The 27,260-nt window shown below is 53.3% G+C and overlaps 1 protein-coding gene across 7 annotated transcripts in view; it reads right to left on the reverse strand.

The window, feature by feature from the left end:
- The window catches only part of CCDC88C (coiled-coil domain containing 88C), a 129,446-nt gene that overhangs the window by 18,042 nt on the left and 84,144 nt on the right, over positions 1–27,260 (reverse strand). For 4 of the 7 annotated variants that reach the window (XM_045060384.1, XM_023255961.2, XM_045060385.1 and 1 more), the window contains 13 exons: positions 25,427–25,611; positions 20,988–21,125; positions 18,881–19,951; positions 16,777–16,904; positions 15,023–15,161; positions 14,142–14,258; positions 13,788–13,976; positions 12,492–12,653; positions 11,085–11,362; positions 8,023–8,166; positions 5,787–5,973; positions 3,691–3,836; positions 1,052–1,141 (listed from right to left, as the gene is read on the reverse strand). In XM_045060384.1, coding sequence (XP_044916319.1) covers positions 1,052–1,141; positions 3,691–3,836; positions 5,787–5,973; positions 8,023–8,166; positions 11,085–11,362; positions 12,492–12,653; positions 13,788–13,976; positions 14,142–14,258; positions 15,023–15,161; positions 16,777–16,904; positions 18,881–19,951; positions 20,988–21,125; positions 25,427–25,611 — 2,974 coding nt within the window. The remainder of the gene's footprint in view (positions 1–1,051; positions 1,142–3,690; positions 3,837–5,786; positions 5,974–8,022; positions 8,167–11,084; positions 11,363–12,491; positions 12,654–13,787; positions 13,977–14,141; positions 14,259–15,022; positions 15,162–16,776; positions 16,905–18,880; positions 19,952–20,987; positions 21,126–25,426; positions 25,612–27,260) is intronic. The other 3 variants (XM_045060383.1, XM_023255962.2, XM_003987962.5) reach the window with 3 other exon arrangements.

Genomic DNA, 27,260 nt, shown 5'->3' on the forward strand with positions numbered 1-27,260 from the left:
GTGAAACCAAGTGGCGCTGTGCTAACCTCATCTGTGTTCGCTGGCAATTTTTCTGTCAAAATGCCATTCTGGAACAGAGTCATGGACCTCTTCATTTTCTGTTAAAGTTAATAGTGAGTGAGGTGAGTGGACATTCTTCTCCCAGTCCCTGGCACAGAGGAATATGGGAGAGCAGGAGGCAGGTAGAGAGAGTAGGCCGTTTAAATTAAAACCAGTGAATTTTAAGAGTAAACGACAGAGTAGCAGCTGAATGGAAATGGGGGCATCCTGATGTAACAAAAAAACTGACTCTGAAACTAGACAGCACTGTGTCTACACAAACCACTCGGTCTCCTCATCTGGGCCTCCATTTCTCTGTCAGAGAGAAGGGTGAGAATGAGGTTCTGAAATTCTGTGGTTCACCAGAGGAGCCTTGAGGCTTCATGGTGATTCTGACTTTGAGGCTGGGCTGGGACAGGACACGGGAGGGCTGGCTCAGGGGTCGATCATGATGGATGATGCCGGCCCTGCTGGGAGACTGAGCGGGCCCCACAGCCAGGGGGCTACTGCTCCCTGGAGAAAGAAATGTGTTTGTGAACCTGCCCTAGGGTTCAGGGAGCCCAGAGGAATTTGTGTGAGGCCCAGGGGTTCCCGTGTTCACCTGCAGGAGGTGCTATACCAGCTTCCTTCTCCAAAACAGGAACGTGATTTGCAATGTCCTGCGAAATCCTGAGACAGAACCTGACACGGCAGCCATTTGTCCCATTTTAATGGCTCCAAAACCACGGACTCTCTGCCCCCTTGAAAGGGCTGTGGCTAAATTAAGCCCACGTCTCATCACAGTCAGCTGGCATCCGCCGTCCCTCACAGGACAAGCCAGAGCACAGGGGGTGGGGCCGAACGTCTAATTCCCCTCTGTCACGGGAGGGCCTGCACACGGGGCCTCCACAGAGCGGGAGGCATGGGCTCTACAAGCTGGGTGCTGCTCCAGACGGGAGCAGTTTCCACCCCACTCATGAACACGGACATTCTCTGCTCTAGGTCTAAGTCACAGACACTTCCATCAACTCACTTCTTGGGAGCAGGGTCATAGAACTTGTACTGATCCATGATTTTCTCCTCCAGTTTTTCCTTATGTCTCCGTAAGGCATTTAATTTGTCTCTGTGAAGAGAGAGGAAAGGGGGGCTATCAATCCAGTTTTAAATAAAACACGTGAATTTACTTCATCAGCCCAGCCTGGGACCTTTTCTGGGATTTGGACATCATAGTGTCATGACCCTCATGATCACAAAGCTGGGAATGTGCGAATGGAAACGTCTGGCATGAGTCCAGGGAGCCCTGCTACCTTAAGGAGCCATGATAAATCACCTAGGGTCTGGATGCAAGCCGACTCAAGGGAGCAGACTCCTAACCATCTGAAAACCTGCATGTTTCTAGAAGCTCTAAGGACTTGGCGGCCAGGTCTTTCAGGACACTGGGCATTCGGGGGTGGCCACAGCACTTGCACGTTAATAATACCTTTGGTGAAAGGGGAAAGGTGTGCCCTCAGCTAGTCAGTTCAGCAAAGTCAGACCTCTGATTTGGACCTATCCCAATGCCAGTTCCTGAGAACATTCCACGAGGGCAAACTCAAAAGCTTCCAGGGCCAGAGAAGGAGCAAAGCAGGCCTAGAAAGAGCAGGGGGAGCGGTGGGCACGGTAGCCCAAACAGTTGGCCACTAGGCAGGGATGCATGAGGCCTACACAGCAGACCCGCCAATGTTTTCAGAGAAGCCAGAAACTTAGGTCATGAAGCAACATGTCCTGATTACTAACTATTGGAGATCAGTTCACATTTTCAAAAACACAAAAAGGATCAAGACCCCTCTGGACCCTGGGGCTGCCAGAGGGCACTGCTGTGCCCTAGGCGAGTTTGGTCTTCCTGATATGAAGGGTGTGCTTCTGGTTTGCTTTATCTCAGGAGTCCCAGGGGCGGTGCCTTCTACACGCACTGCCAGGCTGCCACCTGGGTCTCAGCAGCCATGACAGCTCGGAACCCTGGTCTCCTCGTTAGAAAAGGAGGCCTCTGAACCAGAGACAGGTACACAGGCTTCTGTCATGGAGCTGTAGGGGCTCCGTCTGAACTGAGAGCTGAGACATCACTGTACGATGACATCCCAAGAGTGACAGCTTCGTGAACCTCTGGCGCCCACCAGGAAGCCCCACTCTGCTCCCAGCCCCCTTGGCTTGATGTCTGTGTTACTCTTCTGTCCTCACTGCCATGCTGCTCAGCCTTCCTCTGTGAGCACTTCCGTGGCTGTCTGGCCCCACAGATGCACAGTAACTCCCTGCGAGCGGGCACTGCACCCCTCCCAGGGCCCAGAACGGTGCTCTCTGTTCAGCGCAGGCTCTGGGAAGCTTGCTAAGCCCCCGGCATTCTGCACTCTCTAATGCAAAACCACCATCAAATCATCCCCCTTGGATACCAGGCTCTTACTCTTCTGGTTAGCACCTGCCCAACCCCCTGCTGGCATTTTTTATCAGCTGGGTTACAGACGGCCAACTTCCGTCAGTCCGATCTACCCTAAATTTACAGCGTGGTTTTCAATGTAAACCATCCTCCAGTAGGTGGCGAGCCACCTCTACAGGATCAAAGCCAGAAAAGTAACGAAGCAGTGTCGTTATGCTGGAGAGCGGGCCCAGTGCGGCGGCATTCACTGTGATCACATCCCTCTGCCAGCCAGCTTCCTCTTGCGTTCCCCACACTGGCCAGCCAGTCCCCCTCATGAGGAAGGAGAGCCCACCCACCACAGCACAGAGTGGTGAAAATCACCCCAGATCCATGAGATGGATCTCGGATTACTCAACTTCTAAAGCATGAGGTTTCCAGGACCAGGGCTCCTCCTCCAGACCTCTGTTTCCTAGGCCCTGCTAGACCAGCATCCTTTCGGATGATGGCATCCTTCCCGGCAAATCCAAACTCACAAGCTGTGCAGAGAAGCCTTCCACGGCTGAGTGCCCACCTCCTCGTCCAGGCTTCTTTCCGTGCACATTCCCTGCACCCAGAACACTGCTGGGCTCCACCTTCAGGTTCCCCACCTGCCCACCTTCCATGTCCACAAGAGAACCTCATCTCCCCACCACGTTGCCTTCCATGAAGCTCAGCAGGTGCCCAGCACAGAGGTGCTCCTCGCACAACCCCCCACCCCTACCAGTTCCTGGCCCCCAGGGAATGGATCTGTGCACCCCATGGGGCCCGTGCCAGAGCTGGCACTTCATTAACACCAGCTGAGGGAGGACAATCACAGCACAGCAACGACCCACTTTGCGACAATCCAGGGGAAAACAGACACAGGTGACAGAAAGACACCAGCTATGGCACCTGTGCTCAGCCTTCCACTTGGATTCTTCCCTGAGGTGTTTCTCACCAGCACTGTCATATTTTTAAAAGTGAGCTTAATTCCAAAAGCAGATTCCAAAGCTTCTGGTGGGGGTACTGCCTTTGAAACACAAACAAAAGCTAACCACCACCACTTACAGAAACCTAGAACCATTCCAGGGAAGCCAAGAGAAGGATGTGTTGGTAAGGTGGTCTGTCCCCTTGCCCTCAGGACGCCAACAGGCTTGGGGCCATTCCTTGTCCACAGTGTCACAGGTCCTGGATGGGGCCCGGGAAGCTAGAACCTCCCCCCGCCCTTTGCCTACAGGCGTCAACCCCACACGTGCCCTTACATGTACTGCTTCTGCTCCTCGTGGTACTGCTCCTTACTCTCCATGTTCTGCTCTAGAAGCATCTGGTTCTGCTGGCTCAGCAGCTGGATCTGGCTCAGGAGGTGATGATTTTCTTCCTCCAAGTTTCCCTTGAGACGGGAGAGCAGCTACAACACAGATCAACAGCGTTTCAGACACTACGCGATCCCGTGATTCCTCTGCTGGGAATGTGGCTTCCAGGGGAAGGGCCACGTGCACAGGGACGTGCACCCCTCCCTCTGCCAGCGAGAACCTGCCAGGACCAAAAGAGCCAACGGCATGGGAAGGGCTGAACTCCCTCTGCACCTGCCCTGCGCAATCTGGCAGTCACCAGCAACGTGTGGCCACTGAGCTTACAATGCAGCTGGTCTGAACGGAGGTGCGCCAAAGTACACGACAGACTGTGAAGACTTAATGATAGTAAAGAAAAGAACATAGAAGATATTTTTTTGGATACACATCGAAATGATAATGTTTTAGATATGTTAGCCAAACAAAATATACCATGAAAATTAATCCCACCTGTTCTTACTTTTTTTAACACAGCTACTAGAAAACGTTAACGTGCACGTGGCCTGTGCTTTATTTCTGGTGGGCAGCTCTGCTCTTGAAGAGGGTCAGCACGCCTTTTCTTCAAAGGACCTGACACTAAGTATTTCAGGCTTTCCAGACCGAAAGGGGGTCGCCTGTTGCAAAGCTTCGACTCAGTTGCTGCAGCAGGAAGTAGCCACAGACAAAATGTAAGCGCACCGGGTGCGGCCATGTTCGCATAAAACTGCTGACAGGCATGGACGTTTAAATTTCCTATCATTTCTGGGGGGCCTGGGTGGCTCATTCGGTTAAGTGTCCGACGTCAGCCCAGGTCATGATGATCTCACGGTTCGTGGGTTCGATCCCCGCATCGGGCTCTGTGCTGACAGCTAGGAGCCTGGAGCCTGCTTCGGGTTCTGTGTCTCCCTCTCTCTCTGCCCTCCCGCCCTCCCTCCCTCTCAAAAATAAACATTAAAAAAATTATCCTTAAGTTTCTTATCATTTCCACTTGACACAAACTGTTCTTTCGATTTCTCCCAACCACTACCACTGTCAAAGACATTCTTAGTTCATAGCCGAATGTATACAAACAGGCAGTGGGCTAGATCTGACTCATGGGCTGAGATCTGCCAACTCCTGCTTCAGAAGATCAGTACGGTTGATGTAGCAGGACAATCCCAGGCTCTGGCTTCAGACAGAGCTCCATTCCACTACCGTGGACCTCGGTCTGAGGTCTCCTCCGAAACCCTAAAGAACCTCCCTGTGACAACACAGCCTATGGTGGCTGAGGTTTCCTCTGGCTTAAAGTCTGGCCCCCACCTCCTCCACATGCCCCTTGCCCCAGCCCAGGGGGCCTTGAGGCACCTGGGCCTTGGTGTCCTCAGCTGAGATGTCCCACAGGGCCACCACGAGCTCGAAGGAAAAGGCCTCTGAGAGGATTTCTGGACAAACGAGAGGCAAGGGGAGCTGTGTCCTGGGGATGGCGCCATCCAAGGGGAGGGACCCACGGATGAAGTTGGGGAGGGACCAAGTGGTCTCCCCTGCCCAACCCACTTTGGTCTTATCTGTCGCGGGGTCTGCTTACGATTTCATTTGAGATGGTTCTGCTGTCTAAGAAGACAATTTCCAACCTAGGGCACCAAAAGAGAGCTCTGCTCCTCTGGAAACCCGGGCCCTCCTGAGTAAGCTCCATCCCAGATGCCCCGGGATACAGGACCCGGAGCCAGAGTCAGCCATTCACGCCATTTCTCGGGAACAGCGTGGATACTGAATTGCGAGGACGAAAGCGTAGACACAGACAAGGGGATGGAAATAAGTCTGTGTTCTGCTGTCCCCACGCATGTCTCTGATGCTCGGGGAAGCACAGGGCAGATGGAGAGGTGTTTTCTAATACATCTCTGCCAATCATGGTGTCTGTCTCCCTTTTAAATGCCTCAGTACCCTCTCAGCCCGTGTACCGCCTTCCACAGAGTCTTCGGATGCCGACGCCAGCGCAGACCCATCGCAACCCCACTGGGCTCAGGGCTGTCCACGTCCTGAGGCCTCACCTCGCAGCGGTTGTCCAGCTTGGTCAGCGAGATGTCCATGTTCTGGTGCTGCTCCTTCAGCTCGTCAAACCGTGCCTGCCAGCGGTTCAGCTCCAGCTGTGAGTTGTTCAGGGAGGTTTTCAGCTCCTTGGTGTGGGCGTGCAGCTCCTCATACTCCCCCTTCAGCTGGTGGTGCAGGAAATTGACCCTGGGGGTGGAGAGCCACAGGCCAAGAGCTGAAGAGCTGTCCCTGCTGTGCAGCCTTACACAAGATGATAGCCTCTCTGGGCCTCAGTTCTTTCACGTGTAAAATGAGAGGCTTGAACAAAATCAGCAGTTTTCAAACTGCGTCCCTTGGGGTTCTACAAGGGTCCCCCTGGTGTCCTCGCACTGGGCTGGGGGGACAGAGTGGGTAGGCTCAGACACCTGCTCCAACAGAGTATCACTGCTATCATGTCTTTTGCCTTTAAAGCCTTGGGATATCTGCATATGTACTTGGAAAAAAGGGTTCAGTAGTTAGCGTGTTTTGTTTTGTTTTCTGGAAACACAGAACCAGAACATTTTTGCGTCTGGCTCTTCCCAATTTCAAGCTCCTAACTTCAACTCCTGGGGTAAATAAAATATGAGATGCCAGGGTTTTACAAAAACCCGCTAAAATTATCATCATCATGATAACTATTATCTAACTGGGATTTCTTGGGGGAAGATTTGGATCAGAAAGTTCCAGTCACTGGAGGCTCATGGATTTCATTTGGACACAGCTGTGTCTTATTTGGCCCCGCACCCTTCTTTTAAATGGATCAGTGTGCTAACATTTAGAAACCTGAAAGTCTCACATCAATACTCCGATGTCCCGTTTCTCTTAAGAAAAAAGCATAAAACGGAAAGATGACCTGGTAGCGGTGAGCCTGCCTCGTGGCTGACAACCTTCAGCCGCTGTGTTCTTCCCCACGTCACTGTCAGGACTATCGCCAACACTCCCTCACCCACGAGCCTGGTCTCCCAGGGCACAGGACACACTGCAGTATGTGGCCCCGGTGCACATTCATGCAAGGACATGGAGACAAAGCAGCTTTATACGGTCACTGTGGTAAGACTGGATTCAAATCCTGACTCTGCCATTAAGTGATTTTGAAAAAATCTGCTCATCTCTGAGCCTGTTTCTTATCTGTTAAAAAAGTGGGGTGGGGGGGATAATAACAGTACAGCTGACTCTCGTTATCTGAGGCAGTGATGCTCTGTGAGGTCCCCCAAGATCACTGAACTGGTGGATACTGAACCACTGCTCCTCGGGAAAATGCACAGTACAGGTTCCTGCTCTGGTTACAACATTTTAGTCGACCGATCAGGACATTCCTTATTTTATAGGGGTTTCTGTTTAAAGACACCTCCCGGCCACAGCACCGTAGCTCCTGCCCGAATGGAGCTTATCTAATGTGTACTTTCCCCGTAAGGCCATCACAGCCTTGCACTTAGGAACACGAGACAACACTTCAGTACTCCACTTGGTGGGTATTTTAAATAGTAAAACTGCCACGAAATAAGACAAAAATATGAAAATCCCATGGGTCACAAGAAGGATGCTTATTCACAGTATGAGAACTGACACAGGAAGGCAGAGCATCCTTGTATGTCCTCAGCTGGAAATGTGTGCATCAGGTGACTCAGGTACCGGGCCACCCCGGGCATGTGCATCAAAGCACCATGAGCATCGATTTGGGGGTGACACATGCATTTTAGGAAGGAGGTGAATTCACAACAGGAAACGTGTGAATACCAAGCATCAATGGTGTGTCCTTCATGAGATCGCCGTGTGGCCTACATCAGATGAGGGTCTGTGCCTGATGCAATGTGTCTCTCGAGTCCTTCCATCCCAGCAACAAGCTAGAGCCCCCTCTCAACTGTGCCACCCAGCTGTGAACAGGACAGGGTTTATAAAAATACAGGTCTGCAGGGCACCCAGGTGGCTCAGTCGGTTAAGCATCTGACTTCGGCTCAGGTCATGATCTTGCAGTTCATGAGTTCGAGCCTACACGTCAACAGCTCAGAGCCTGGAGCCTGCTTTGGAATCTGGGTCTCCCCCTCTCTCTGCCCCTCCCCAACTCATGCATACTCTTTCAAAAAGTCAATAAAAAATTTTTTTAAGTAAAAATATAAAAATACAGGACTGCCAGGGGACCCCTGCTGACCTCCTCTCGGCGGGGCTGAGTGCGTCTATGTGAAATCCCGGATGGCAGCCGCCCCACACGGAGCTCACCTGTCCAGCTCTCCCCGCAGCCGCTGGTTCTCACCCACGGCCATGGCGCCCGTCCTCTGCTCTTGCTGCAGTGCCTCCCTCTCGGTGTTCAGAACCTTCTCCCGCTCCTCCAGCTCCGCCTGACGCTTCAGCATGTCATCGTGCCTGGTGGAGGGGAGCACACCCGCTGGGAGCTGGGCTGGGGCCTCCTTTCCCTCCAGGTACCCAACTCCCCAGAGGACTGTGAAGCTGCCCACAGAAGGCAGGGCCCCTCTGGAGGCTTTCTTTGGTGTCTTTGAGGGGGATGGGGCAGGAACAGGCAGGGCGAGATGCAGGGCAGCAGAAAAACGGAGAACGGTGGCCAGGAGAGGCGTCTGGGCCAGGGGTCTCCTCCAGCCCCACACGTGTCCACAGTCCCTCAGATTCCCCGTCAAGCCAGCCATTCCTCCCCGGCCGCCTGGGCTATGTTTCCTGCACTCTGAGCCCTTCCCTTCAGGAGTCATGGCTACATTACTAGGTGGTTCACTAAGCACAAACACATCTGCAAGAAACGACAAAATAAACAGCTGAATTCCACCACACTTAACTCTTAATCCCTCTTCACCGGGGCCTGGGTGAGCCCTCCGCCCTCCTCTCCTCCGGAATTGAGTCTCCTTGTTCTTTGCCTGGCCTTGCTGCTGGGACAGAGGCTTGCTTGGTGGGGACCTACTGGCTGCCAGTGGCCAATTCTTCATACACACATACACACACACACACACACACACACACACACACACAGACACACGCATGCGCGCACAGCCTTTTCTCAGGATCCCCAACCACAGCCCTCCCCCTCCCCTTAGGCTTTTCTCTCCTTCTGCAGCCTCAGTCTCTGGGGGTTACTGTGTAGTTGTCTCTGGAAACCAGCAGAGCACAGGAGGATGGACCCCTTGACAAGCCCAGGCTGTCTTTTCTACTTGCTGGAAACATCCGTGTTCAAAGATGACTCAGGATCTCCCCCAAATCCATGGCAACGGCTGAGGCACCACCTTTCAATCGTCCCCATTCGGGCAAATCCCTCCTCTGCAGACCCCCTTCCTTGTCAGACAGTGTGACAGGGTGCCCAACCTGTCTTCACAGCTCCACGCCTGCGCCCACTTATACCACCTGACTAGAGCCAGGACTAGTCGGGGATCAAAGCCAGAAACCTGCTTAGGCAGCCGTTCAATGACACACTTTTGTGGGGCCTTCTGCCACACTGTGGAGAAGCATAAAGCTGGGAGTGGAAGCTCTGTCTAGCTTCTCAGGTGGTGACATTTCTCAACCAGACTAACAATTCTGAAAAAAGCCATCCAGGTTTGCAAATTAGGGCCACAGGCAGATATCAGGGCTCCCCAAAACCTGTTTCCCTGTGGTCATGTCTTGGAAAAGCCCACGGGGTATCCGTAACCACTAGTAACCACCTAACTGCAGGACTGATGCCATGTGTCCTGCTCACCAGTGAATCCTGGGTACGAGGCATGGCACTTGGTAAATATCTATTAAGGGAAAGAAGAAATGAGCATCCAATTTAAAAAGTGCCATCATCCCTGTGTCCCAAGTACCTACACTCCCAAAGCCATAGCCCCACTGCAGACAGACCAAGGGGGCCTCCAGCCATCTGTCCAGCCAGTGAAAATTCAAGCGACACAGTAGTTCTGCCTGCTGTATTGACAAGGAGCCAGAGGGAAAACAACAGTGAACCCCCTCAAGGCCAGTCCAAACTCCACCTGCAAAAACCTTCACCCTCTAAACAGACACTAAGAATATCGTGAGACACGATTAGAACATAGAATAAGATGTTAATGACAAGACGCTTAAGTGCCTGGTGAGCAGTGGGCAAGGTTCAGAGCTCTGTGAACACCTTTTGCTCCATTTCATTAGCCAACCGGGAGCATCCCTGGCAAGTCCAGACACAGCACCATGCACACAGTACACGCTCACCAAGTGCCACACGAACCTAGGAGGGGCTCAGGAGGAGAGGGGAGATGGAAATGCCCAGAGGCACAAGACGCTAATTTGGGCTGGAAGGCATAGTGTCTTACTAAGAGCAGATGCTTCGACAGCTCCTGAAGAAAGGAGATGTGGGTGGAGAGAGCAGGTAGAGGACCCCAGAGAGAGGCAAAACAGAAGCAACGGGTGAGTGGATAAATGAATGTCATCACCTCTATGCCCTCAGCGTCATCAGATGCCCTTACCACTTTGCAGCTCAATGACTAAGACCAGTCAAAGGAGATGCTGTCAGCAAGGACACCTGACAAGCACAGGAAGTGGGTAATCAACTGCTCCCTCCTACACAGCTCCGTGGGCTCGAGTGCCCACCTCTCTGTAGAGACACAGCTCTCTCCTGGGTCAGAGTCAGGTGCACAGCACCCCTCCCACCAGACTCCGGGTCCTGCCCAGAAACACTCAGGGATCTGCCGGGGGACAGGAGCTCGGGCAACGCTAGCTGAATGTACACGAAACCCAGGACCCTGCTTTGTGAAGAGTGCCAAGACCTATAGGTTTCAGTGCATGTAAATTTTAGATTAAAAAAGGAAAGGAGGGCAGGTAGGGGGAGAGAGAGGTATGGCTGAGAGGTACACGGGGGTCTCATTATACTGTTCTATTTGCTTTCTATATATTCACAAGCTGCCAAAATCGAAGGCTGGAAAGAAAGCGTCCCAGACCTTGACAGGGAAAACGAGGCTGGGGAAGTCCATGGGAGCGGGTCAGTGTAAAAAACTGCGGGGCAGTTGTGGTGAATGGCCTCCTTCTTCCTGGTTGGGAGAGGAAGGGAGAGGTGGGGGAATCCTCAGGGAAGCAGGAACCCCAAGGCTGGGGATTCCCTGAGCTGGGAGTGGGCACGGCACCCCCTTCTCTACTCGGGGACCCTCCTGTCACTCGGCCTCCAGCTGCACAAACTCATCCAACCGCTGGGTGGGACTTTCGATGGACTTCCCTCCGGGAAAGTCTGGGTGTCCCGGACAACGTGAAGCAACGGCCCGAGAGGAAACGCGGGGAAGGCTTGTGGGCAAGGACACGAGCCTGGAGGGGCAGGGGCGCCGCCAGAGGCCCGCACACACCTGTCCCGGAGCTCCTTGTGCTCCAGCTCCAGGTTCCGATGCAGCGTCTTCAGGCAGCTGTGCTGGCGGATGAGGGCCTCGTACTCCGTGGACTGCCGCTCGTGGAGCGCGGCCAGGTGCTCGTGGTCCTGCAGCAGCGCCTCGTAGGCCGCCGTCAGCTGCTCCTGCTGCCTCTGCAGGTTCTCATTCTCGCTCTCCTTGGCCGTCTGCTGGTTCTGGAGCAGCGTGTACTGCGCGGTGAGCGCGGCACTCTGGGAGCTCAGAGTGGAATTCTCCACCTGCCGGGAGGGAGAAGGCTCCGCCTGACCGCGGGCAGGCCCCAGGGAGCCACACGCTCCGTGTCCCCGCTCGCGGTGACCACGCCGTGAGGAGCCGGAGGCAGACACCCGGACAACGGGGACCCTCGGGGCAGCCAACACCCAGCTGCTGAGGACGGTTCCGTCTGAACTTGAGGAACCGCTCTGGAAAGAGGCAGCACCAGACTGTCAGACGGCTCTGGTCCTGCGCCCTCCCTACATGGGACCTTTTGGGGCCAATTATGTCCTTTCTCTGGAGAAGCTCCCGGGCACCCTCTTTGGCTACTTTCACACACCTGTTTCCTAGAACAAGTAGAAAACCAGTGACGTTGTAGAATACCCGGTCACCACCACCAGCCACCCTAACTGATGCTCACAGAACCACCACCCCACAACATCCCAAACTATCAGAAAACTGAAGGGGCAGCACTGCCTGACTCATTCTGGGGCCACTTTTACTGACGTGAAACCCAGACGAAGACCTGGCCACAACCACCACCACCAAAACCAACAACCAATATCCAATTCTGTTATTTTAATACAACAAATTCCAACATCTTTGCCTAATAGTTTCCCGTTTACTGTCCTGACCCATGTTTCAAACGCTTTTCTCAGAAACTGCATTAATGGACGATTAATTCATTTCCTCACAATGTATTAACCGTAAATAAAAACCAACGTCCTCGAATATGTGGCATGGAATGACAGTTTCACTAGAAGCTCTCAAAAGCCTGGCAGCTACTTGATGCCCTATACGTCCCTCGTGGAGATTAAAAATTCACACTAGCTTAACAGAGACTCTGCCAGGTTTTATAGTAAATAAAATTGACTTATTTGAGTCCAGAACCTCTTTTCCAAGTCATTCCTGGTCAAAGCTTATGGAAGAGACTTTGAGAAACAGGCAAGTCCGGGCAGAGCATGTTTCCAGCCCTGCAGCCACGGGCTCAGTCACTGGAAACAAACCCGCACCACCTTCAAAGACCCCCAGGCCGGGCCCCGCTGCTTGCAATGAGCCAACGCAAAATAAACGTGCGGAGACTCTCCCGTGCTCAGAGGAGCCAGTGTGGCAGGCGGGTCTCTACGTGATGCCTGTGGCTGGGTCCTCACTCACCTGTAGCGTGGCCGTCTGGGTCTGCAGCGTGGTGTTGTGCTCCTGCAGGAAGGCGCTCTGTTTCTGCAGTGTCAGGATCTGACTGCTGAAGGCCACGTTCTGGGTCTCTAAGTGCTGCAGCTGTTCCTTGAGCAGCTGTTTCTCTGCCTGCAGAGCTGCGTTCTAGGGGATGAGGAAGCACGGGACCCGTCAGACACCAGCTCGGGAAATGTAACCGGCCACAGGCACTGGGGTGGGAAGCAACACTCGAGAGTTGATGCTATGGGGACTAAAGCCAGAATCCAACAGGTGAGACAAGTAACGTTTCCCTCTTGGAAAAGATAATCAACAGAATTGGGGGGGGGGGAGGGGAGAGAACTACTTTTTTTTTGGTATGTGCTTTCCAGACAGAAATGCATTCACCTAATGGCAATATGGCTTCAAACCTGAGCATCTGAGTGCAAGGCAAAGGCAAGCTGGGGTTAAAGCCGTGCAGTGACTTCTCTCTGTAATGCTTCTGTTTTCTGCTGAACATCCCACAAGCGCCGTTCTGTGAGCTTCTCCCACAGGACAGGGAGTCAAAGCCTGTGGCCACACCTCACCCCACTCAGGAGCGACAACAGACAGAATAAGGCGGTTCACGTCCCAGCAGATTGAGAGATACCATGTAAAATATGCCACCAACCGGGTCAGGACACATGGGTTACAGTCCAGTGCTGTCCCTTACTAGCACAGGGCCTAGGGTCGAGTCTCTTAAACTGTCTCCACTTTCTCATCTGTCAAATGATGAAGATCATCACTACCCGCTTCACAAGGTTGTTGGGAGAGTCCGACAACATCAGGGGGTTAGACACGCACCGGCAAACTTCTGTAAAGGGACGGACAGAATTCTGCAGTCTTCCAGGCACGTGGTCTCCACGAGGGTGGGAAGACCACACACAATACGTAACAAAGCATATGTCCGTGGGCTGGCAGGCCACGGTCTGTCAACCCCTAGGGGAACAGTGTGTTAACGGGGGCGGGTGTACAAGCCAAGGGCCAAGTCTGACGGGCAGGCAGACAGAGATTCACCATGGGAAAATGTGAACGCGCTCCTTTCCGCTAGAAAGGCTGACGAGATCTCAAATGACAAGCAGCTCATAGGACTTGCCAGGACAACTCAAGAAGTATTCAGCTGGATCTGGGTAAATCTCAACAGATTCTGACGTCTCGTGTCCTTTATGGTAATGGCGGCCTATCACCGGGACAATCAACAGAGTGCACTGCGCGCTCACTCGCTCTCTCTCTCAACGACCACAGCGGGGGCAGCCCACTCACATTCCGTTCCAGCTCGATGGCCCGGTCCTTCACTCGGAGCAGTTCCATGGTGGCTTCCTTGTGGCTGGGTCCCCAGGGCTCCTTCCCCTGGAGACCGGTGACCAGAGTGTCCACAGGGTGTTTGAAAGAGTTCTCCAAGTGCTTCCCTTCCTGCTGGTTCTGCCTGAGGACCTCACACTCGGTCTTCAACTGTGGGGTGGGAGCAGGAAAAGCAGACTCGGGGCAGGAAAAGGCTGGCTCAGAGCTCTGAGTTCGTGGCTAGAGGAGAGCCCCATAGCAAACCCAACCCTCACCTGGCACCAGTGATAAGCCAGACACCGTCCTTCTGCTCTGCAGGGAACATACATAACCCACCCTGTGCTCCCCCTCCTTCCAGACATCTGCCTCGGTCTCAACTTCAACCACACGACCTTGGCAAGTCTTCTCGCTTTCCCGAGCTTCAGCTGTCCACTCCATCAAATGGAGATGAGCCTGGGGGACGTGGACCAGGTGATGTTACAAAGCCCCTTCCAGCTCTAGAACCACTTTGTTCTAGATTCCTTGTTCAATCACGCAGCCAAGAAATGTGACAAGGCTTCAAAAAGCAGAAGGGGCGGGGGGTTGGGGGAGTGCCTGGGTGGCTCAGCTGGTTAAGCGTCCAACTTCAGCTCAGGCCATGATCTGTTCTAGAGTTTAAGCCCCACATCGGGCTCGCTGCTGTCAGTGCAGAGCCCACTTCGGATCCTGTGTCTCCCTTTCTCTCTTCCCCCTCCCCTACTCCTTCTCTCTCTCAAAAATAAATAACCATTAAAAAAAAAAAAGCCTTTGCTTAAAAGAAGCAAAGGAGAGCTGGAAGAGCACATATCACCAGGAGTGGACATCCTGATGAAGCACCTGTGCACCCACGCCCACCTGTCCCATGTGAGGGTGCCCAAGAGACTCGAGGCCTCTGTCTGGTCTCGATGCTCATAATCTCACACTGGTCCTCATTGGTGTTCCCGATCTTGCCTAGCAGACTCAGTGCTGCTCTGAATGTGGCCTCCTCTCCTCCCAGGCATCTGATCCTGTCCAGCCCCAATGCACAGGATTGTGATGGTAGCTCCCCCGCTCAGAACCCTGCATCTCGGCACATCTGCTCCGAGAAATGGGCATCCAGGCCGGCCCTCTGCTACCCCCAGGTGAGGGGCTGGAAAAGGTGGGGCAGGGGCCTCATGACCGGGACTTACAGTGTCGCACCGAAGGGGGCCAGATCTTACCACCTGGAGCTCGTTCTGCAACTGGTGGTTCAGGCTGGCCTTCTCTTCCATCTGAGCTTCTAAAAACACAATCTTTTCTTCTTTCAGGGCTAATGTTGTTTTTAATGAGTCATTTCTGTCCTCCAGAATCTTGAACTTTCTGAAAAATACAAAGACACAACTGTACCTATCTGCCTCTTCCACCCACAAGCTCCCAGTCTCCCAGCTACCAACACCTATCTCCTCCATTAAGCTCGTTTTCCCTATTATTCTGCAGCATTTGGCCCAGAAGAACTGTAGGAGCCAAAAGCCATCACCCAGAGCCCTCCCCGGGGCTCCCTGCACACACCTGTGACACCCTCCAATGAGAGGTCACTGCTGTAGTATTACAGGCATAGTCTTAGAGGAAGGTATCATCAAGGCCATTTTACAGATGGGGAAACTTAGTCTCAGAAAGGTTAATTAAGCACAGGGAACCTGGGTGGCTCAATCGGTTAAGTATCTGACTCTTGATTTCAGCTCAGATCATGATCTCACACTTTGTGAGATGGAGTTCTATGTTGGGCTCTGTGCTGACAAGCAAGGAGCCTGTTTGGGATTCTCTCTCTCCCTCTCCCTCCCTGACTCACTTCTCTTTAAAAAATAAACATTAAGAAGGAAGGAAGGAAGGAAGGAAGGAAGGAAGGAAGGAAGGAAGGAAGGAAGGAAAAGAGAAAGAGAGAGAGAGAGAGAGAGAGAGAGAGAGAGAGAGAGAGAGAGAGAGAGAGAGAGAGAGAGAGAAAGAGAGAGAGAGAGAGAGAGAGAGAGAGAGAAAGAGAGAGAGAGAGAGAGAAAGAGAGAGAGAGAGAGAGAGAGAGAGAGAGAGAGAAAGAGAGAGAGAGAGAGAGAGAGAGAAAGAGAAAGAGAAAGAGAAAGAGAAAGAGAAAGAGAAAGAGAAAAAGAAAAAAAAAGAAAAAGAAAAAGAAAAAGAAAAAAAGAAAAAGAAAAAGAAAAAGAAAAGATTAGGCCATTTGCCCAAGACTACAATGCTAGCTAGGTAAGTGGTAGCCTTTTCACCACACCGACAGCGTGTCACACATTATCCGTCCTGTGGATCTTGTCAGTTACAAGCCCAGGAAAAATCCATGATACTGGATTTCTTTGAACAATGAGACGGTTACTGAAAGAACCGCAGGCAAAGACTACAACGGTTAAATGTTTGAAAATTAAAGCGCTGGGACCAGGAAAAGAGGAATGAATAGGTGGAACACAGGATTTTCAGGGCAGAGAAACCATTCTGTAGGACACTTGGCAGATACAGGTTATTACACAAGGGTTGAAACCCATGGAATGTGCACCATCCAGAGCGGCCTCCAATGTAAACTGTGGACTTCGGGTGATGATGGGTCAGTGGAGGCACATCAAGTGTAACACATGCACCACCCTGGTGGGGATATGGATTACAGGGAGGCTATGCCGGGCGGGGGTTGAGGCGGGGCGGCACAGGGCATTCAGGAAATCTCTGTCCCTTCCCCTTAACTTGGCTTTGAGCTTAAAGCTGCTCTAAAAAGTGTATTTAAAAAAAATTGAGAAGCCTTTCCACTGGACAAGAGAGTCTCCTTTCACCCCTCCCTGCAAACCTCCAGGGAGATGATCTGTAAAGGACACAAGCCCCTCATAAAGACCACAAGACAACAAGCCCCTAAGTAGGCAGAGTGAACAGAGCTCTGGAGCTGGGAGCGTGCGACGTGCAGCCCCGGGTAAGAGCCCACAGACCGCGGCAGGGAGGTCCTCACGTGTCGCCATGGCTGCTCTCGTCCTGTAGCAGTAGCTCCTTGTGGAGGCCGACCTTCTCCAGCCCCTGGCTCAGTTTGTCCAGCTCACTGGTCAGCTGCTGGCTCTTGAGCTTCTCCAGCACCAGGTCCTGCCAGGACAGGGAGAGGATGCGTGTGGGACGGGAGCCCAGCACGGAGGCCCTGGCACAGGCCCTTCTCAAGGCCGAGGAGCCGTCTTCCCGAGTCATGGCTGACTCAGGTGTCCTGAGGGCTGAGCAGACAGTTCCACGGGACAGGTGAACCCCAGGGACGTCTTCCAAAGGGAAGGGAAGGGACAGACGCGCTTTCTCAGCCTCCCGGCCTCCATGGTGATACGGGAAGGATGTGTGTTTGTGCAACGCCATTTATGTTGACTTTTGAGTAGGAGCTTTGAATTCTAACACGATTACCTTTTCTGTGCAGTAATGGAATTAAATGCTCCTTGCGGAGAATTTGGAACAGAAAAAAGGACAAAAGAGATAAAGATTTTACTAAAAACTCTGGTTGTGGTTTATTCTGCAAAAGCAGTTGCTCTCATTTAGGTGGTTTACTTACTGTATGTAGGTCCCCTTCTTACTCCCACCCATCTTCGAAGCTCTCCAGGCAGGTACTGCTGTCTGCCCAGTGCCCCAGCTACTTGGCATGCAAGCTGACCTCCCACCAAATCCTCAGGCCTTCGACGGCCGTGTGACAGCGTGGTGCTCTCCCAACACTCCATCAGCTCACCCCAAATGTCCCAGCTACCCGGTAGTTCTGGCCAGTGAGTGGTGGGTGGACATGCTGTGGGTCACCTCCTGGCTGCAGCACAGCAGAGCCGGTGTGTGACCTTCCAGCTGCCTTTGTCCTGCCTCAGCAACTGCCCAAGCCCCGTGCTGAGAAGGCGGAGCCATAAATCAAAGCAGCCTGGACTGCTGAGTCACAGCACAGATGACAGGCTCCTGGGGAGTCACCTGGACTCTCACAAATGAGAAGTCAGTCCCTGGCGTGATGAGCCGCTATGACTCCGGGTTTGAGTGTTACCACGGCAGAACTTATCTTCTGCTTCCAGAGACAGGGACTAGGGGTCATATCAGTGAACTCTCTCTCCCATAGCCTTACGATCTTCCCGCACATGAACATGGAGACATCCCTGTGTTCACCAAATCTATTTCCTTTTCTCCCCTGGCACACCGCTGAAACATGTTCCCCAGCCTCGCCTGCAGCTAGATGCAGCCATGTGACCGCGTTCTGCACAGTGGAGTGCAATCTTTCTTATTCACTGTCTTCCTCATTTACTGCCACAGCCAGAAGAGGACTCCACTGCGGGATGGCCGAGCCACAGGACGGGAGAAACCAGGTGCCCAAGTCACTGAATTTAAGGCTGTCCATGAACAGCCACACTCAACTCCTACCTACGTGAGACTCAATTTCTGTGCCAGGCCATTCAGATGCCGAAGTCATTTACTAAAGCAGTTTATTCCCCCTCAAACACTGAAGGAACCCCCAGAGGGCCCATGCAATAAATATTGGGGAAACAGTAGGATGCCAACTTAGCAAGAAACTTTAAGATGTTCATACCCTTAGAACCCCTACTTTTGCTTCTAGGAATATAGCCTGAGAAAACAGATATATGTATGCAAGTGTCCAGTGGTATCTAAAATAATGAAAAGAATTGGAAAACCACCTAAACGTCCAAAAACTAATTGCAGTAAATCTACAGCATTAAAACCCTGTAGCCATTAGAAATCCATGGCTTCAATCTTACTTACTGTAATGAGAAAAGAAAGGCAGAGTAAATAAACAACAGAAGAGCTTAGGATGCAGGGATGCACGATGTCAAGCGTGTGTATGTACAAACGCACACGGGGAATGACGGGATAAAATCGGCCAGACTATGAGCAGTGGTCACCTCTGGGCAGGGAGATTAGAACCAGTGCTTTCCCTTTGTTCTTCGCACTGGCAGACCTTATTCTGTTCGGAATCAGGGAGGACACACACACACACACACACACACACACACACACACACACACAGTCTCACGTCTGCTTGGGAGGCACGCACCCCCACCCCCTCACCACAGGGGAGGGGCCTGCCGGTGCCAGCTCACCTCTCTCAGGGTGGTCAGTGTCCTCGTATGCATGGTGACTTGCTTGGTGAGGTCCCTGTTGTCCCTCTCCAGTTCCTTCAGCTTGCTGGCCGCGTCCCTGCAGCGGGCCAGCTCCTTGTCCAGGGCGCGGCTCTCCCTCTCGGCGGCAGACAGCTTCGCGGTGCTGTCGTCTAAGACCGCCTCCTTGAGCTCCACCTGCTGCCACAGCCGCTTTGCCTCCTTCTCCAGCAGCTTCTTGTCTTTCTCCAGCTGGGCCACCTCCTGCTCCAGGGCCTTCCTGTCCTTCTCAGCCCTCTCCAGCTGCTTGTGGGAGAGCCGAAGGGCCTCCAGGTCGCGCCGCAGGACCTGGTTTTCGGCCTCCAGCTCGCCGAGCTCTCGCTCCAGGGCCTGGGACTTCTGGCTGCTGCTCTCCAGGGTCTGCTGCAGCCGCAGGTTCTCGGCGCTCACGCCCTGGTAGCTGAGCTCCAGGCGCTCGGACTTCTTGCTCAGGGCCTTCAGCAGCTCCACGTTCTTCCTCAGCTCCTCCTTCTCCCGCTCGAGCTCCTGGTTCTCCCTCTCGATCTGAGCCATCTTGGCGCTGGTGAAGCGCATGGTCTCCACCATCCTGCGCAGCTCCAGGTTCTCCTCGTCCAGCTGCTTGTTGTCCCGCTCCAGACCCTCGAGCTGCAGGGACACGTTCTGCAGGGTGTCCAGCGACTTCCTGAGCTTCCGGTTCTCCAGAGCCAGGCCCCGACTCTCGCGCTCCAGGGCGTCCGCCTTCTCGGTGGCCGTCTTCAGGGAGGCCACCTTCTTGGCCAGCTTCTCGTTGTCCTTCTCCAGCCGGTGCAGCTCCTTCTCCAGCTCCTCCACCCGCTCCACCTTCTCCTTCACCTGTTCGAAGTCCTTGTGCAGCTGCTGCTTCTCGAATTCCAGCTTGCTGAGTCTGCTGCTGGTCTCCGTCACCGTCTGGTGGAGGGCTTTGTTCTCCTTCTCGATGTCCTTCACCCGGGCCTCGCTGCTCACCTGCGACCTCTCCCGCAGCGTCCACACCGCTTGGTTGAGATGATCCTTTTCTTGCTCGAGATCCTTGATCTGCGGAGAAATATAACGCGAATGACACACGAGGTGGCTGCTGCGTGGATAAATTTCAGTGACCTGGGTCCAAACTAGGAGAATAAATTGTAGGCCCCTGAAGGACCACCCAGAGCCATCCCATTGCTTCCCAGGCCAAGGTCAAGGGCAGTCATTACTCAGTTCAGGCCAAACACATCCACAGCAGTCACCGAGATTCACAAATGTAAACCACTTCTCTTCCTCTTATTTACAAGAATGAGAATGAAGGGGATTTCTCTGGTACTCCTCATCCTGGGCAGCAAGACCCCCACGACCTGAGCCTGCCACCTGTGGCCTCCCCGTATGCCACTCTCCCCCGCTGCGGACGCTGCACGTGATGTTCCCTCTGCCTTGAACACTCCCCCATCTTCCCCCCCACTGATCTACAGCATCTCTGTCCCCTCCTCGTCCTTCAGGCTCAGGGAGAGTGTCAGCTCCATGACTTGAACATGCCTGGCACCCAGCAGGACGCTCTCCCTGGGCATCGTGACCTTTTTCCTGCCCATACTTTGGGGATGTGCAATAGCTAGGCCTGGCAGGACAGGTAGAGAGAGGCCTGGCTTCTGGCTGGCATCACTGAGCCACTGCACCAGCACTGCGTTGCCCACCCTGGACCTCTTATAGCGTGAGCCAAATAAAGCTCAAAGGTTTGCCAGGGTTTTCTGCTAGGACACGACAGATGTTTACAGCTGGATCTGTTCTTCGTCCTGAGGGGCCGTCCTGTGCACTGCAGGCCATCTGGTCTCCACCCACAGGCCACGCGCACCTTTTCTCTCCTCCCCCAAATCACGACAATCAAAACCAGGACTGCCGTTGTCACCTGGGAGGCAAAAGCTGACCCCTGTTCCTGCACCGTCAGCTAAAAATGGCTGGTTTGAGGGCAGCTAAGCTGGGTCAGTGGTAACACACATATCACTCATCAATTACCGGAAGTGGCTATAATCCTGGACTCTTCCCCCTGTAGGCAGAGTTCCCAAGACAGGTGAGAAAGAACATTCATCCCGGAGGCACCCACCTGCCTGGCTCTGTCGGCCTTCAGGGTCTCCATGTCACTCTGCAGCTGCTCCTTCTCTTTGATCAGCTCCTCACTCAGGGTCTCCAAATCCTGGTTGCTCTGCTTCTCTCTCTCCAGCTGGGTCTGTAACTTTTCAATCTGTAGAGCCAGAAGACCCAGCCAGTGCAAAAGTCACTTTCACAAAGTGAACGACGTTTTAAGACAAGCCAAAACCCTGCCAGCCTCACAGACTACTTGCACAGGCCTCTTCTCAAGGAAAAACATCCAGGTGCTGTTCCGTAGCAATCTCAACTCTTAGCTCACACCTTGCACTTTCGGCTTAGGGAAGAGGGGAGGGTCCTGGGCACCAACCAACCAGTCAGCCTCCCTCTCACCCCACCCCTGCTCATCCTCACTGCCAAATGTTCTTAGCCACACCCAGGTCCCTCGCTTCTGTCTCAGGCCTTGTCCACGCTCTCAAGGGTCAGAGCACACGCTCTAGGGGCCACCAGCCACCACTGCTGGATGCCCTGCAGGGACTTTGGACTCACCCTCCTACCCTCTCCTTCACAAAGGCCACCTAAGTTGGGGACACACCTGTTCACCCAGCTGCTCAGAGCAGTCTTCTGATGCATCTCTCCTTCCACTCTCACCCTCCAATAAGTTTGTCAGCAAGTCCTGTCCTCTCTACCTGTGCCCCTCCCCCTCCACATGCCCCCTGACTATCCCAGGCCTGATCATGTTCCACCTTTTTTTTAAAGTTTATTTATTTTTTAGAGTGTGTGTGTGTGTGTGCATGCGTGCAAGTCAGGGAGGGGCAGAGAGCATGAGAGAGAGAGAGAGACAGACAGACAGAAACAGAGGAGGAAGATCCCAAGCAGGCTCTGCATTGTCAGCACAGAGCCCAACTTGGGGCTTGAACTCATGTACTGTGAGATCATGACCTGAGCTGAAATCAAGAGCTGGATGCTCAACTGACTGAACCACCCATGCGCCCCTGGACCACACTCCCATCTTGCCTGGATGACCACCTGTATCACCTCCTGGGTGCCATGCTCTTGGCTAAGACCCACCAGCGCCCATCCTTCCTAAACATAAACTACCTAGCTCAGGGCTTATCACACTTTATCATGCCCAATACCCACATTTATCATCGTGGTAAATGCAGATTCTGACTTGGCAGGCTGAAGGCAGGGCCTACAACTCGGCTCCCAGGTGATCCCCATGTCACCTTTTGCAGTCTGAGGGCTTCATGGGGGCTGCTGTCCCTCCCTGCCAACCCCAAACTCCTTATCACTGGGGACAGGAGTTGGGGAAACGGCGCTTACTGGTGTCAGAGGGACACGGGTTCAGAGTCTGGTCCCTTCCTGCTAACAACAGGACCATGATGAGCAAATTTCGGTAAATGACATTGGGCCAGCGGTGTCCATCTTCATGAGCTATCCCATCAAGTGCTCAGCACACATCTGGCAGGTGTCAGGTGTGCCAATGTCAGCAGACCCTCCCCAAGAACGTCCTGCCAGTGACGGGTAAGGGAACAGGCAATTATTACTGACCATCATGCAGTGGACGACTCTGGGCCAGAGCAACTAAGTGATTTGCCCAAGGCCTCACAGTGAGGACACAGCAGGGCTAGGATGCACACCAGTGGGTGACCCCAGACCTGCTCCCAGGCACTGTCAGCAGCCTATGGTGCATGCCCCCTGCCTTCCCAGCTCACCCGCTGACCTCTCTGGTAATCTTTTACCCTGGCTGCCCCTTCTCTCCTGGAGAAAGGAATGTTCTTCCAGCCTCTGCATTTCTGATTCTTCTTGCTTCTAGTCTGAAGACACGATGTCCCCACATCCCACCTATCACTGCTGGATGCCCACTGCCATCTTTCTCCCTTTCTGGTTCTTTCTGCCATGGAATTGGAGCCCCTATTCTTACCCATCTCCGACGGACCACAGTGGCCCTGGGGGAGCTCGCGGGGCTGAGATGTGAGCTGGCCGTAGGCCTGTCAGCCCTGAGAGGGCTTCCCATCCTTCCTCAAGTACCTGGCTCAGGTTATGGACTCCCAGAGCATGTGGGTGCCAGGGGCCTTCCCCTCAGCTCCGGATCTGTACACACCCTCAACGGGTTGCCTTCCTGTCTCTGAAACTAAGGATTCTTTACTTCTTAGCTCAAGGCGTTCAACTTGCAAGGTATTGACACAGTTATAGTCACAAGGGCGAGGCAGTTTCTCTAAGTCCCATGAAAATTTCATTAATTAGAAGGAAGATATTAACTTTGGGGAACGATGGTTCCCACAGACATCCCGAACCTAAGCAAGCTTGCAGCCTGGGCTACGTGCAGGATGATGGGAGAGCCGGGCTAGCACGGCAGGGGGCAGGAGGGGCCTCCAGGTCACTGTGTCCTGGTTGGCCTTAACCCTCCTTTGTAGACACCTCCTAGGGTAGCTGTGCTGTCTGGACTCGTCCCAAGGCGGTGCCCTCCCTTGTTCCAGGAGTCACTGTTGGGGATGTGTCCCCTGTGGGGCTCAGCTGGGTTGGTGGTTCACCTATTGACCAAGAAATGCCAGCTGGTGACTGAGACGCACTCCATGGAGAGAAGCGCAGAGTGAGGTGACCAAGGCTGGGGAAAGGCAATTCCAGAGGAGCTGACGGGCTCCCTCCAGTGTTCTGTACCAAGCTGGATGGTGCGGAGAGAACGTAACTACCCACGCTGGGTCAGAACAGATCCAGCCAGACCCCGGGCAGGCTGAGGACAGGGAGAAGAGGTGCTCCAGTGGGCAGAAGGACTCCCTCCCCAGGGCTCCTGGCTCCAGACACAGGATGGCTCCAGTCTGGGAACAGTGGCACCTCCCTTTTACCAGGGATGCTGTGCCAAGATATGCTACCATAGGCTGTGGCAGAGAGGGCTGCTATCCCCCCGGAGAAACGATCCAGAGAGGAAGCAGGAGGTGGGACTGAGAGACGGGGGCTCAGAAATAATGCTGGGCAGGCAGCACCCACTGCCGGTCCTGTCTGTGCAGAGGAGGGACCAGGGTGGACCCCAAGGGGAGGGAAAACCTCTGAGGCTGGCTGGGAGCTGGGCCAGCAAGATTTCAGCACAGCTTTCTACAGCAGACCCGTGAGGACCTGTGGAGTTGAAGGTTCTCATTTCTCAAAAGGTCAAAAAAAAATTTTTTTTTTTTAATCTTGGCTGAGGTCAGACTGCCATTTATAAAGACATTTCCTGTGCTAGGCCCATGTGAATCTAAACACCCAAACTGTCTAGTTGCCCTCCACACGCTGCTCTGCATTAAGACACAGAGCACAAGAGAGTGTGTTTTCCATTGTCCTATGAGAGATGACAGACTTTGGCACCTACCACGCTGCGGAGCACACAATGCTTCAAAGGGACCAGAAGGGTGAGTAACCGAGCCTGGAAAGTCCCAGGAGGGGATGGGAGAGACCATTTCATAGAAGGAGGGGATGCCCCAAGCCTCCCCCAGAGAGGAAGTGCAGGCAGGGCCAGCACCAGTGGACCCGTCTCTTGTCTGCAGCCCAAGCTCCTCCCCCTGCCGGTGCAACCTCAGTCAATGACACTGGCCAGACAGTGGGCAGGTCGGGACAGACACCCAGATACCCAGAAGCATCGGCCCTGCACGGTGGTCAGCGGGCAAGAGCACTCCTGTCCTCTCCCTCAGCTGCAATCTGGCAGCTGGTGCGTGGATAGCCCATGACGCGGGTGCGCGGTCTGTAGCGTGGGTGATGTCTACTGAGGCCCTGTGACCAACACATGCAGGCAATCCCTGGCTCTCAACTGCCCTTTCGTGGACCTGATCCGCATCCCCTGTGCGAACAGGGGTCCTCGTAACTGGAGAACAAAGACGGTTTGGGAGCCTCTGTCTGTCCTCCCAGAGGTTTGGGCTCTATAGTGCTAAATCAAAGACCCAGCAGTTGTCCTGAAAGGCAAATGCAATTTGGCCATCTCTTCTTCCTCACCCCGTAAACCAAGAGAAAGAGGTGTGCTCTGACCTTGTGTTACCACCAGCAATACCCTAAAATAGTCCATCAGTGTCCTATACACACACGCACACAGGCATGTCTGACATCACCGATTCCTCTTCCTGTGCCCCGTCCTATGCTTTTTAACAGTGCGTTCTTTTCATAGAGCACTTACTATGTATGTGCCCGACTCTACTTACAATAACCCATAAAATCCTTACAACCCCCATTAACCCCATTTCGCAGATGAAGACAAGGCACACAGAGGTCGAGTCACACTGGGGCCACATTTGCATCTGTGGTGCAGGGACAAGCCATGCTGCCTCTGGTCAAGGACACGCTTATCCCTCTATTATAATGAACTGTGCCTGCAGTGGATTCTGCATTTTTCCCGACCGTGCACACTCACCAACACCTGAACGCTCTGCCTGGCTGCACATTACAGACAAGGGCCGGGGGGGGAGGTCGCCCACCCCCGGCTGGGGTTACCTTCTTGCTGAGCTGGTGGTTCTCCTTCTCCAGCTCTCCGCACTTCAGGCTGCTCTCCTCCAGCGCCAGGGATGCATCCCGCAGCCCCTGGATGGTGCTCTGGAGGCTCTGGTTCTCCTTCTCTAGCTTCAGGATGCGGCTGGAGGCACATTCGTTCAGCTCAAACACAAATGACTTCCGGGAGGCTGAAACACAAAGTCGGGTCACAGTCCGGGTTCCAGGAGAGACTCTGCTTCCACTCTCGTCCCCACCCCGGGATCAGCTGGGTGCCTCACCCCCAGTCCATGCGGTGCTGCTATGGTCAGCACGCTAGAGACCTTCTCCGGTAGTTCCAGTCCCTCTGCCAGCTCAGCTGGGGTCTGGCGGAGCAACCAGGAGCTTAAGAAGAAAGCAGCTCATAGCGGAGGGGCCAATGTAAAAGTCACAGACTAAGTGCTGGGAACTGTTTTTACCAAGCTGCTAACTTGACTGTGCACTCAAGGACTGTACAGACCAACAGAGATGGCAAACAGGTGACATTTCTGGGCCAGTTCTGGGAGGTTCAGCAGGAGGAACATGATAATTGACTAGTTATGTCTGCCACAAGTGGTCAGCAACTGTGTGGGGATGTATGCCAGGTACTTGCCAACCTTTTGACAGAGATTTTGTAATTTCACAATTGTACTGGAAAAAAGTGAGATGGTATATATAAATTGCTTTAAAATTCTGAGTGAGATGAAAATGTGAGCCAAAGACAGAAAAAGGCAGATTATCTACTCTGCTTCTAAAACAGCTCAGATAGAAATAAATGAAGAAGGGGGCACAGACCCAAGAGTCGGGGGACAGGAGTTCTTGGCCCCATCCTGCCATAGCAGGTGAATAATATTAGGTAACTTAAGGGGCTTTTCTGGAAAGGAAAAAGGAATGTATGTGAAAGCCCCTGAGAGAAGGGATCAGGGCTGTCCTGTCCTCTTCTGTCCCGTGAGAACCATGCTCAGCTCTGGGAGCCTTACCACACTGTATGGCTAATATGGCCTCCCCCACCTGCTGCTTACTCATCACGCTAGGGCCTGGAGGTACCAAGAGCTGAAGGCTTTCATAGCAAGCACATCAAGCTGGGAAAAAAAACGTGTGTTTGGATCCCCTGCATGATCCTAAGAACTGGAAGGCATCCACATCCCTCTCTGAGGTCTCTTCACCCACCAAGGACAGCAGTACAGACCCAACAAACCAGAAGGGCCTCAAGACCACAGGCAACAACAGGCATGCAGCAGTGGAGGTGGATGGAGTGTCCGCAGTGCTGACCATCCCCGCACTAACGCACCCACGAGCACATGCGCTCTCGATGTGCAAAAACGTGTGCACAGAGGGCTGTGTCGACTGTGCTACGAATCCAACTAACCTGACCTAAAACCCCACTGACTCAGAACCTGTGATCACTGGGACAGCATTCATGGGAAAAATCACATTTTTCATTGTGGTGCAATATACAGAACATAAAATTTACCATTTTTATCATTTTCAGTTCTACGGCATTAGATACATTCTCGCTGGTTAGATTCAACCGCCCCCACCATCCATCTGCAGACTTTGTCATCATCTCAAACTGAAGCTCTGTACTCACGGAGGATAAATGTGAAGGTTCCACACATTAAACAAAGGAATTGATTACAAGCCTCATTTCCCCTTCAGTGAAAGGCAGGCCCTCAGAGACAATGAGGACCCAACAGTTTATCACAAAACCACCAATGACTCTTGACTGAGTGCTTCGCTCATTAGCACCCCCAGCAATCAGATTTGTGAGACAGGTCATGCGTGTGTGTGTGTGTGTGTGTGTGTGTGTGTGTGTGAGAGA

This window comes from Felis catus, chromosome B3 (assembly GCF_018350175.1).
Source record: "Felis catus isolate Fca126 chromosome B3, F.catus_Fca126_mat1.0, whole genome shotgun sequence".
In the NCBI taxonomy this organism is placed as follows: domain Eukaryota; kingdom Metazoa; phylum Chordata; class Mammalia; order Carnivora; family Felidae; genus Felis; species Felis catus.